This window comes from Rhipicephalus sanguineus, chromosome 1 (assembly GCF_013339695.2).
Source record: "Rhipicephalus sanguineus isolate Rsan-2018 chromosome 1, BIME_Rsan_1.4, whole genome shotgun sequence".
Classification (NCBI taxonomy): domain Eukaryota; kingdom Metazoa; phylum Arthropoda; class Arachnida; order Ixodida; family Ixodidae; genus Rhipicephalus; species Rhipicephalus sanguineus.
In genome coordinates, this window is record NC_051176.1 from 231,208,964 (window position 1) to 231,221,601 (window position 12,638).

A 12,638-nucleotide genomic window follows, 5' to 3' on the forward strand; every position below is an offset into this window, starting at 1 on the left:
TTGCAGTGTGTGCTCACTTCAGTGCGACTGATGGTTGTTATCAGCTTGCATTGTGCGTAAATCTCAGTTTTAATTATTCTACTGCAGCAAAATCTTGCTCTGGTGGCTTTTCGTCAAGAAAAATGTGTTCTCAGATTTTATTTGCTTCTAGCGTGTGCGAAAGTGGGCTGCTGCCGCCTTCTAAAGGGTGATTCCACGAGAGATCAAACATGCCTGTCCGGTCGATATTTTTGTTTTGCCTGGGTTTTTTGTTTTGCCTGTTTTGCCGCAGTTTGCAGCTTATAACGTCAACTTACCCCGCCTGTATTCGCTAATCAGAAGAACGCGAGACACCGCGAACACATGGTTTAGGTCACTTTGTCAAAACTCTCGTTGCACACAGAATAAAGCATCTCTATGCAGCGAAGGCCAACTTAATCTGTAACTAAATGCCACAATCAGCAGGCGTGCTGTATTGCAGTTCTTTTCTCACTGCCTGCTTGCTTCCCTTCCATTACGTGCATTGTACGCTCTAACCATCTTCCCCATTCGACGCACACTGTGCCTAAACAACATTTGTAAAAAGTTAGCTCAATCATTTCCGAGCCGTTTATTTCAGTTCCCGCTATCACATGTTTTCGGCGTCGCAGATAACGTCTTCCTGTATCATCTCGACCTTTACCTCAGCGTTCAAACAGCCAGAAACCGTGCGGTGCGGCATGATTAAGCCATGAGTGGCCGAAGCTGCCCAATTGATGATGTTTTGTTGCTACTTTACTTAAGTGCTTTCCCACGTCGAGGACAGCAGAGGTCATTGGTGGCACCAGACGGACATTACCCTTAGTTTTGACAATGAGTGTGCCCTACAAATTAATTATTACAGCCCAAAGCGCTTAGACACCCTTAGTCATAAAATGTTAAACCGTGAGCAGCTCTGGAAACGCATTCATGACAGCTGCGCAGATGTGAGATAATTTGTGCGGCGCCGTTCAGTATAAACGCTTCGACTTGCTCTAGGTCTAGCTGTTCACTACATGCGATGCCCGCGGCCCATGGCTAGTTCCTATTATTCTGGGCCGATTATTTACGCGTTCACAAAAAGAAGATTGCTGAGGAAAATTTTCATTGCGCAAATTTTCTTTCTTTGCTCTTTTTGTTGTTGCCTACCTCCAGAAGCTACTGTCATAGGCTGAGGATGTTCGCAACACCTGCGAAGTCTGCTTGCGTTGCTTTACGCTCCTCAAGGAAAACCTGTCTACATCTAACTGCGATGAGGTAGACCAGGCATTTCTTCAGGAAGAAGAAGCGATTGATATCTTGAACAGGCGCGCCCATCTTTCCTCTGATGATTGTAGGCGAGGTTGTAGGCTGCAAACTGTTTACACGTTAGCCATTTAGAGGGCGGCAGTAGCCCACTTTTGCACACGCTAGACACAAATAAAATCTGAGAACACATTTTTCTTGACGAAAAGCCACCACAGCAAGGTTTTGCTGCAGCAGAATAATTAAATCTGAGATTTACGCACAATGCAAGCTAATAACAACCATCAGTCGCACTGAAGTGAGCACACACAGCAAGGGTCATTTTGGCCAGATATATCTCGTAAACAAAGCAAATGAGGACATGTGATATTAAAACCGTGTGTTCACTGACATAAGCGCTCTTCGATAAAAAATTCTCATCAAAATTGAGACCGGAGTTTTTTTTTTATTTTTTGAAAATGTACTTTTTTTGAAAAAACTCGCTCTTTTAACTATTTTTTTCTTTTTTTGCGCTGCCTGTAGGAAAATTATTTTCCGTATAAATGTTGCAAATGCTCTTTTCTATATTTGACATTGTTTTCAAGTTTCTGTTTGTAATAGCAAAGGCGCCAAGGCGCCTCAAACTTAGGACCCTTTTTTGATTTCGGCCGTGTTTGCCATTTTTTCACATTTTCTTCTTTTTGAGGACAGCATAAAAAAAGCATGGATGTAATTCACAGTAATGCTTATTAAAACCAGCAAAAAAATTTTCGACACATCATTTATAGTTCGCGCTAAATTCGGCCGTGAAATCCGAAAACATTGCAGTGAGCAAAAACAGAAGGCCCGCGCCGCCACCTTCAAATAATTTTTTGGTGCGCTGGGAGCGTTTCTTGGAAATAAAATTTTCGGTTCCGTGCACTTTGAATGTGCCCACATAACATATAAAAAACCCAGGCAAAACAAAAATTGCGACCGGACAGGCATGTTCGATCTCTCGTGGAATCACCCGGTGATCTTTTTTCTCATTCGCAATCCTCCCTCCTAACAAAAGCTTTCAGTTTTATTATAGGTAGCGGCCGTCCCCAGAACATTGTTTTTGGACTGAATCAGCGTGGCGTTTTTTCATATTCTTTCCTGCGTTCATCAGCCTGTAGAACAGCCCAATGAAAGGACCATCACGCGATTATGGAAACGCATGTTAGAATTCAGTTTCCTCTAAGTCGGGATTTTTCTGAAATGTGAAATTCCTGATATTGATCTTATGCATTGTCCCGCAGATCGCTTTTAGTCTGCCAGAACGAAACATTTCAGTGAAGCGCCCATAGCAAGTGTTTCCCAATAGTGTTTTGCGCAGTCAGTAGAACGCATTCGTATGCTTCAGTTCAGTTCACATCGGGCAAGCATGGGTGCATGGCCAAGTAATAAAGAGAAAAAGGGCGCGCAGCTTCGTGGCCAAGGCACTTGTTTTGGACCGGGGTTACCAGAGTTCAAACCCGAGCCCGAGACCTGGGTTCAAACCCCAGAAAGAAAATTTATTTTGTTTTATTTATTCTTTCGTGCGCACCAGCTGTAGGCGAGGTGGGTTTTTTCGGAACACCAGTTAGTGGAACATGAACATCCTTTACAAGGATGTTTCCAGGGGTAAATCGTGGGAGGCTATTTCTAACAGGCATGCACTATGCGGAATGAAGCTGAAGTTAAAGAAAGCCTGTGCCTTTGCCCGTTATAACAAAAAAGTGCTAGCATTTTCATTTGATTATTTGACCCGAATGACATATTAAAAGGATACTGAACAAAATTTTTGCCGCCAAGATTTTCAGCCATATTAAAAGATTGGGTGCTGAAATTGATACCACAATCTTCACTCCAGGCAGAAACTAGAGGAGAATAATAAATTTAATGCATTTTTCAAAAGCTGCCGCATCTAGCGGCTGTGTCGTGAATGAGAGGAGGTGACGTTTGGTGAAGTTTCATGCACCGGAAACGGCCGTGCCAACAATTCCAGCCGTTTCCCACATCTCTCTAACCGCTCAGCTCTCACTATGGTTCCTAGAACCACTACAAACAACACAGGCAGCGAACATTGCTCTTGGCTGGAGTAAAGCCCCTAAATGGCGGGGCATGCCTCAGCGCCTTTGAGGAAGGGGGAGAATGAGATGTAAGTAGAGGTGGGGAAAGGGAAGAGGACAGGAAAACGGGCACCCTGCATGCACCGCGGCGAATGTGACATCGCGGCTCGCGCTGGCACACAGCCGCCTCATGCTGACAATCATGCTCCAGAAATACCGCCAACTGTTCCAAAATATGTGAAATAAACTGTTTATCGGAACAGTCGTGTCTTCCGAGTAGAATTTCAATGTTTTCGTCAGTTTTCCAAATTTTTGTTCAATATCCCTTTAACAAGAAATATGCTAGGCCCTTTTGCGTTAGACTTCGAAACTAAATTCACCAATGGACATTTCTGCTATCGGCTGCTCGGCGCTGTTACGGTTAATTTGAAGGGGTAATAGCGCTAGACAACCAGGAGAAAAAGAATGTGTCATCTAGCGCTATGAGGACTTTGAATGTATCAACTGAACTAGCCCAAGAAGCCGTACACTTCCCGATTTGGTGCCGAGGCCTATGCTCGTGTTTTTATTATTTTATTTCATGACATGATTTAGTTTTTATATAATTAAAAATAAAACCAATACTTTTAAAAACCAAATGGCCACCATGACTAGATGTGCGGGCCCCTTGTGATTTTTCTGGACTTGCGCAACTGATTTTTCCCATTATACAGGGAGTTTTTTTTTACACAATTCAGTTTTTATAAAAATTCAATGACACTCAGGCTCCTGTCATTTTCGCACATGAACTCTACGTCTAGGCGGAAATACTTTCCCGCGGCTAAAATGATGTTGATGCGGCTAATTAGCAAAAACTTGTTAATGAACTTTTTAATTATTGACTTGAGGGCAGGTGCTTATATTACAAAGTTGTGCGTGCCAATTTATGGCATGTTTATTTTTTAGAAATCACAAAGTTGCACATAGTTCGAAATATTCGTCATCGAATTTCAAGGGCGAAATCGAAACTGATCGTGCCAGGCACGCACAAAGTATGGGGGAGCACCAGAATTGCACGAGACAGGGAAGGGATGAAATTTGAATGAAGGTGCACAAAAGCAGAATCTAATCAGAAAAATGGGCAAGCATTCTGAAATACACTAGTAGACAGCTTAATGTTTGTGTGCAATGGGTGGTGCCTATCTGTTTCTTTCTTAAACTATAAAGAGGCATGAAAAGCTATTTCACAAGTCTGTAACAAGAAGCCCCGCAGTGGCGTCCCCTGAGTTTTATGCTTCCCATCAAAGAAGAGGCTGGTATTGTGGTTTTCTTGTGCACTGTTCTAAAGAAACAGATAAGCACCAGACACTAGGTGCAAAAGTAAGGCTAGGCGCGAGCACAAGTTAGATGATTTGCAGCTCGTCACGAAAACATACGGCTGCAGCATGCCGTCATTCAAATTTCATCACTCCCACATGACGGCTAGTTCCAGTCTGACATAGCAGAACAATCGCATTTTGGGAGCACTATGCACTATCAGTTTTGATTTCACCCACGATATTCGATAGCGAACGTCTCTAACTACGTGCAACTTTTGTGATTTCTAAAAAATAGGTATGTCATAAACAGGCATGCACTACAACTTTGTAATATAGACACCTGCCCTCTAGTCAATAATTAAAAAGTTAATTAATGAGTTTTCGGTAATTAGTTGCAACAGTGTCATTTTATCTGCGGCAAAGTATTTCCACCTCGACGTGCAGTTCGTGTACGAAAATGACAGGAGCCTATCATAGGATTTTTATTAAAAATCTGTATTGTCTAAGAAAAAACACCCTGTATGTGTCCAAGGCACTGCACCAGGTCATCTCTGAGAGAAGATGTAAAGCATAGATAGGGAAAATTACACCATCTCCCGCCAAAAGGGCACCATGAGTCAATGCGAAGCCGGAGTACTTGCACGATCACGTTCCGTTAGCGTTCATTGGGCATGCTACCGACCTCGCGTCGTGGAACGCCCCCGCAGGGGTGTCTGCGCAAGCAGGCGTTTGGTGTGTAGCGACACCACGGACCCGAGCTAAGGAGGGTCTCGACCCCTCCCACGCCTAGCCGTGCGTGGCATTGCCGTGTCCGGGGAAAAGGGGATCCTGAGGGTTGAGCCGATGCCGGGTGATTGGACCTTTAAGGCCCCCCAGCAAAAGCAACACACCCCTTTGGCCCTGGCCTCACGTAGACGGCACCCCTGGGCTGACCCACCCAGGGGAAATCGGCAGTCGCCTTTTCCTGTCTCTCTCTCCCCTCATCTTCGTCTTTTCCTCGCACTTTTCATCTGTCCTGTCCTCTCCTGTCTTCTGTTTACTTCAAATTTTTCATGGCGGCAAGGGTTAACCTTGTGTGGATGACCAGTCTTGGTTCACCATATGTGGTTATAGCGGTGGTGTACAGCTGGCGCTAGCAGACTTGTCCTCGCACATTTCCTGTCACGTCCCCTTGTTGGGCTCGGTGGTGGGTGGTTGGCACCGCCGCCGAAACATAACGCGAATGCTATGTTAAGCACATCTTTTTCGAAATCCGATCGTACCCTGAAAAGGGTACGGATTGAAGCACCTCTCCAACTCTTTTCAAAGACACATGAACACTTTCCAAAGTACCACGTTATTCACAGTGAGCAGTCAGACGAAAAAGCGAGAACGATCTCACCCTTTTTGGTGGCAAGAAGCTTAACTGAAAAACTGGGACCAGGTTACAAGGCATCTAAGATGGCTAGTGGCGATCTGCTCCTGGAGCTCAAAGACAGAAAGCAGTATGAAAACCTCTCTCAGCTCACATCATTTGGAAGTATCCCTGTCACAGTCACCCCACATAGGTCCATGAACACCGTTCGTGGTGTCGTCTCGGATGAGGATCTGTTGAACATCTCCGAAACTGAACTTCTTGACGGATGGAAACAACAAAACGTCGTCAATGTACAAAGAATTAAAATAAGAAGGAACAACCAAGAGAAGGCAACCAAGCACCTAATACTAACATTCGGGTCGAGCGAGCTACCAGAAACCATAGAAACAGGCTACACAAAACTGAGTCCGTCCATACATTCCAAACCCACGAAGATGTCTTAACTGTCAAAGGTACGGCCATAGCTCTCTAACATGCAAAGGACAACCCACTTGTGCCAGGTGTGCCTCTAAAGACCACATGTCAGACAAATGTGAGGCTGCAGCTCACTGTGTGAACTGCGGTGATGACCACCCAGCGTATTCACGGTCCTGTGCTGTGTGGAAGAAAGAAAAAGACATTATTTCATTGAAAGTGAGAGAAAACATTTCTTTTAGGGAAGCCAGAAAGGGATGCTCACCATTCCATGGCACGACTTATGCCGATGCGGCGCGCCGGGGGGGCAGCTTCGCACCGGCCTCCGCCACTTTCCCTGCCCGCGCTGAGCGGGCCATCGGCTGTGGCACCTGCCCCCAAGGCGGCAGTAGCTCAGGCTACTCCGCCAACTCGCGAACAGAGCCCAGCGACCCCAGGGTCGTCGGGTCTCAAGGCCTCGTCTCACCAGGCGAGGCCCGAAAACCGAACTGCCAGCTCGCGGATGCGGGCATCCAGTGCCTCGCAAGAGGCAAAGGACACGACGTCGGCACCTCAGGTGCCTAAAGAACGGCGCGGTTCTTCCGACCGTGCCAAGAAAACAAAACAGCTCATCAGGGGGCCGGACGGCGGTCCTGCCTCCTGAAAGAGAAAACAATGCACGTGAACACTCACCACTTTCTTACAGTACACACAGCACCATTTCATATTTAATATGGAGCCACATATAATACAATGGAACATAAGAGTCCTTCTTAAAAACCTCGATGATATACAGGAACTTATCCACAACCTTAGTCCAAAAGTGCTGTGTGTACAGGAAACACACTTAAAATCTAAGCACACTAAAGCACACTAATTTTCTCTGCCCTTATGCCATTTTCCGAAAGGACCGCGATGATGCTGCGCCATCATCAGGTGGCGTAGCCATTATAGTAGACAGAAGTGTAGCGTGTGCCCAACTAGAGCTTCAAACAACCCTTGAGGCAGTTGCCATCCGAGCCGTTCTTTTAAATAAACTAATTACCATTTGCTCACTCTACATACCACCACACTTTCAGCTCCACAAACGGGACCTAGAATTATTAATCGGTGAGCTACCAGAGACCTATTTGATTCTTGGGGACTTTAATGCACACAATGTCCTGTGGGGCGACTCTCGCTGTGATGCCCGAGGACGTGTTATTGAACAGCTTCTTTTCACCTCTAAATTATGTCTCTTGAACACGAATGAGCCCACGTATTTTAGCCTTGCAAACAAATCATACTCCGCCGTAGATCTTAGCATTTCATCGCCCTCGCCTTTAACCTATTTTAAATGGAATGTTTTTAAAAACCCTTACGGAAGTGACCATTTCCCGATCATCCTGAGTGCACCAATTGAAAACGAACCTATTCCGCAGGCACCTCGTTGGAAAGCTGACTCAGCCGATTGGGAACTTTACCAAACCCTGACGCACCTGTCATGGGCTGACATGTCTGCTCTAAGCATAGAAGACGCCGTAAAGTACTTTACAGCTTTTTTTAGTTGATGCCGCTTCCAAGTGTGTTCCTGAAGCGAGCGGTGCAGGATCAAAACGCCAGGTTCCTTGGTGGAACGATGAATGCAGAAAAGCGCGAAGAAAGCAAAACAAAGCATGGGGTATGCTACGCGAATCTCCAGCAGCAGAAAACCTCGAAAACTTCAAGCATGTCAAATCACAGGGAAGGAGAATGCGCCGACAAGCACGGCGAGAGAGTTGGGCAAAATTTATAACAAGTATCAACTCTTACACAGACGAGGGGAAAGTATGGAACAAGGTAAAAAGAGTTAAAGGCCAACAAACATGCTCACTGCCCCTGGTAAACACCCAAGGAGAAAGCTTGGAAGACCAAGCTAATTTTCTGGCCGCACACTTCCAACTCATATCCAGTTCATCACACTACTCTGATACATTCCAAAGGTACAAAGCACAAATAGAACAACAAAAGTTAGAACGAAAATGTACAAAAAACGAAGCATATAATCAACCATTCTGCTTAGCAGAACTTCTGGCATCACTAAACAGCTGCACTAAGTCTGCTCCTGGTTCCGATCTAGTCATATATGAGATGCTGAAAACCTGCCCTCCGAAACACAGAAAACCCTCCTTTCCTTATACAATGTTATATGGACCTCTGGAGAGATGCCCTCTACTTGGAAGGAGGCCATAGTCATTCCAATCCTGAAACAGGGAAAGGATCCATCCTGTGTTTCCAGCTACCGACCTATAGCATTAACAAGTTGCCTATGCAAAGTGTTTGAGAAAATGATTAACTGCCTCTTAACACATTTCTTAGAATCAAACAAGCTGCTTGATCCACATCAGTGCGGCTTCCGAGAAGGTCGATCCACCACTGACCACCTCGTACGTATTGAGTCACAAATTCGCGAGCCTTTTGTCCACAGACAATTCTTTCTCTCAGTATTCCTCGACATGGAAAAGGCATATGACACGACATGGCGCTTTGGAATACTGAGAGACCTCTCACACGTCGGCATACGTGGCCGGATGTTAAATATAATCGAAAGCTATTTGTCAAACCGCACATGCCGTGTTCGTGTGGGCAATGCGCTGTCACAACCGTTCGTGCAGGAAACGGGCGTACCACAAGGTGGTGTGCTTAGCTGTAGGCTTTTCATTATAAAAATGAACTCGTTGCATCTTTCCATCCCAGGAACCATGTTTTATTGTACATATGTGGACAATATCCAGATAGCATTCAGATCATGCAATTTAGTGATTTGTGAGCGGCAGGTCCAGCTTGTGCTGAACAAGGTGTCGAAATGGGCAGATGAGAACGGATTCCGGTTAAATCCACAAAAGAGCACCTGTGTTCTTTTCTCTAGAAACAGAGTCCTCCACCCGAAGCCTGAAATCGACCTGCATGGTCAACGGCTACCTGTAGAGGCGGAGCATAAATTTCTAGGATTAACACTCGACTACAAGCTCACATTTATACCACACATCAAGTATATAAAAAACAAATCTATAAAAACAATGAATATCCTAAAACTACTGTCACGCACTGCGTGAGGTAGTGACAGGAAGTGCCTGATGAATCTGTATAGAAGCCTCATCCGCACGCGCCTCGATTACGGGGCCGTTGTTTATCACTCCGCGACACCAAGCGCATTGAAGATGCTTAATCCTGTCCACCACCTGGGCATTCGCCTTTCGACGGGTGCTTTTCGGACAAGCCCGGTAGAAAGCCTGTATGTGGAATCCTGTAGGAGAGGACAGAGAGAGAGGGAGAGGGGACGCGCATGCCCTGGCGCTCATCGCGGCGTTGCGCAGGAGGGTGTGTCCAGATAAGGTCGAACACGATCTCGGTCACCATTCCCGATTTTAATGAAACTTACTGTAGGTGTAGGCATTACACCCAGAACGATGGTTTCGCAGTTAGTTTTGCGAAAAAAAAATTGCGAAAAAAGGAAATTGCCGGCAGAGTTTTCGTTGCATATTATGACATTTGTTGACACTTAACAACCTTTAACTTTCCCAGTGATGCATTCCTTCTTTCGTTCATCCTCTGAGCGTAGTTTGGCGCGCAAACGGAGCTCATCCGCAGTCGAAGCGGTCCTCATGTAATGCGAGTGTCCGCAGCATCAAGCGGCCGCTGCTTCGGGTTTGTCAAGCGGCTGATTGCAAGGCAAAGCTTGCTGAACCATGACACCTGGCTGCGCATTTGTTGGTGTGGAGCTGCTGATTTGTGATTAGGTCATGTACAAGTATTTTTTAACAACTTATATCCGAGTTTCAGCACATAACGAATGACGCGGCCGCTAGGCTGGCATGGTCACATTTGACGCACTATAACTTGTTAGCAACCAAAATAATGCAACAGATGAAGTCCTTGACTTCAATCAGAGGGATTTTAAAAAAAAATTAAAAATGGCCTTTTTGAGGAAATCGTTTTCAAAGTGCGGCGTTTTTAGTAAACCACCTAAGTTTCAGCCCACTTATTGAGTAAAACGAAGCGCGATAAAACCATGCAAATTATTTTAAAAGAGAGCGAAAGTATCAAAGTTAATATGTACCGATTTTTATTGTCCTCAATTTAACTTGCTTGCAGCAATAAATTCATGAAATACAGGTATTTTGTGCGATTTGCCAAGTTTGTGATTTTTTTCTTCAAAAGTGATTTGACAAGCAAGGGAAATAATAGACTCATAGGATTGTATTTCACTTGTTCTTTAAGGGGAATAAAAATTGTGACGGAAGAAGTGCACCGTTTTTTCCCTAGGTGCGCTCAAAATTCATAAATCGCGAAATTGGCTGAAAAGCGTTTTTTGCAGCCAAGATTTGTATATTTTTTTTTCAGGTGAACAAAATTTTTTTCGCAAAACTAACTGCGAAACCATTGTTCTGGGTGTAATGCCTAGACCTACAGTAAATTTCATCAAAATCAGGAATGGTGACCGGGACCTCGTGTTCGATCTTATCTGGACACACCCAGGAGAGACTGAGGTGCGCGGGAGGGGGAGAGGAGGCGGAAAAGGGGAGAGGGCGAGGGGAGAGGAAGTGTGTGGAGAGGGTTTGCGCATGTGCAGTCAGGGTGGTCACGCCGCACACCACCACCGGATTGAACTCCGCCATATGATGCTTCGCATCTAAAATCCTTTACTGCAGTAGATGTAATAAAGCCTGATTAGCTGAAGCAAGTTATGTGTCTATAATCCTATCAGGAACCTCACGGGGGCATTACCAACCATTTTTTTTTAGTTTGCTTACTTATTCTCATTTATTAAGCATATGCTTACAATAAAAGTAATGTTTTTGGCATTCTTGAAATGTACATTTCTAACCTAATGTTCCTTTTAAAAATTTGCATTGCTTACATTGAGCATCATACCTGCCACGGTGGTCTATTGGTTATGGTGCTTGACTGCTGACCTGAAGGTCACGGGATCGTATCCCGGCCGCGGCTGCCGCATTTTCGATGGAAGCGAAAATGCTTGAGGCCTGTGTGCTTAGATTTAGGTGCACGTCAAAGAACCCTAGGTGGTCAACGTTTCCGGAGCCCTCCGCTACGGCGTCTCACATAATCAAGTCGTGGTTTTGGGACGTTAAACACCCCCCCCCCCCCCCAAAAAAAAAAAAAAACATTGAGCATCATGAGAGCATTGCAAGACAAGGTTCTGTCGTGCCTTTCACTTTTTGCAAAAAGAGATGCACATGTGGCAGTACCCCCGTCTCTGAGTGCCCCCCTTTAACCCTTTCACACCCAATCCCGAGAAAACTAGGGCAACGACACGCACAAGCCCTGCCAATCCTTAGTATACTCGTTTTGCCTCTTGAAATCGCTCTCTGCCACTGCGAGACTACTACTCTTGTTAAAGAGAATAATACGGGTGTGTCCTGCTGTCTACAAAGAAAACATATAAACAAATGTAACTTATAGTGACATTTTTTACAACAGATGGCATGCATGCCTTCACATCAACGTCGTCTCGCGTCTCTTTGCCAGCGTCTCAGCAGCACAGCCATGGTGAGTCAGCGTGCCCGGTGCGCGCGCTCTTTCACAGAAGAAATTCAGGAGCTCTTGATTAATTGGAACTCCGAGTAAAATGAATAATTAGTGCCTCAACGACTCTGAATTAATTGGTAATTATTTATTAATTTATTATTAGAATTTAATTTTTTCATTAAATATTTCATTGCTTGTAATCAGTGTTACTTTTATTTGGTGAGATAATCCCCAATAAAAATGCTTACATGTCCTTGACAGCGTCCTACTGCACTGCTAACACAAAATTTCTGCATAACATGCAGAAAAAAAAAATCTCACCATCTCCCCGTGAAGGGAACCCTGAGTACTATGCGAAGCAGCCATGAGTCGACTTGGATTTCTGTAAATGTTTTATTTTCTTCATCACTGTTCATGGTCCTTCCATTCGAGGTTCCCCTGATGTTGTTACTCATCATATATGACTTTAAGCTCAGGGGAACGTTTCCCCTCGAGTATAACGGCCTTGTGGTCCATAAAGTATAAAGTTAATGGCTCTTGCTGCAAATGTTGTAGCTTGAAGTTTGATAATGTGATGTCAGCGCGCCCGTTTCGCTTCGGCTTTGCGAGCCCGCCGCTCCGTATCTGCTGGGGCACTGGCTACGCCGACGCGACGCGGGGGGGGACAGGCCTTGTTCATAAGCTGCTTCACATCTGAGGGTACCTTGCATGATTTATGGCGTAGTGGGCACCTTGCATGAATGACGATGATTTATGGCGTAGTGGGTGCCTTGCATGATTTATACTAGA

The 12,638-nt window shown here is 45.1% G+C and overlaps 1 protein-coding gene across 3 annotated transcripts in view; it reads left to right on the forward strand.

Moving 5' to 3' along the window:
- Positions 1 to 12,638, forward strand: part of LOC119374200 (F-box only protein 22) — a 44,217-nt gene that overhangs the window by 9,731 nt on the left and 21,848 nt on the right. Inside the window, exon 3 of one of the 3 annotated variants that reach the window (XM_037644260.2) lies at positions 11,802 to 11,870. The exons of the other annotated variants lie outside the window; for them this stretch is intronic. Coding sequence (XP_037500188.1) covers positions 11,802 to 11,870 — 69 coding nt within the window. The remainder of the gene's footprint in view (positions 1 to 11,801; positions 11,871 to 12,638) is intronic. 3 annotated transcript variants of the gene reach the window in all.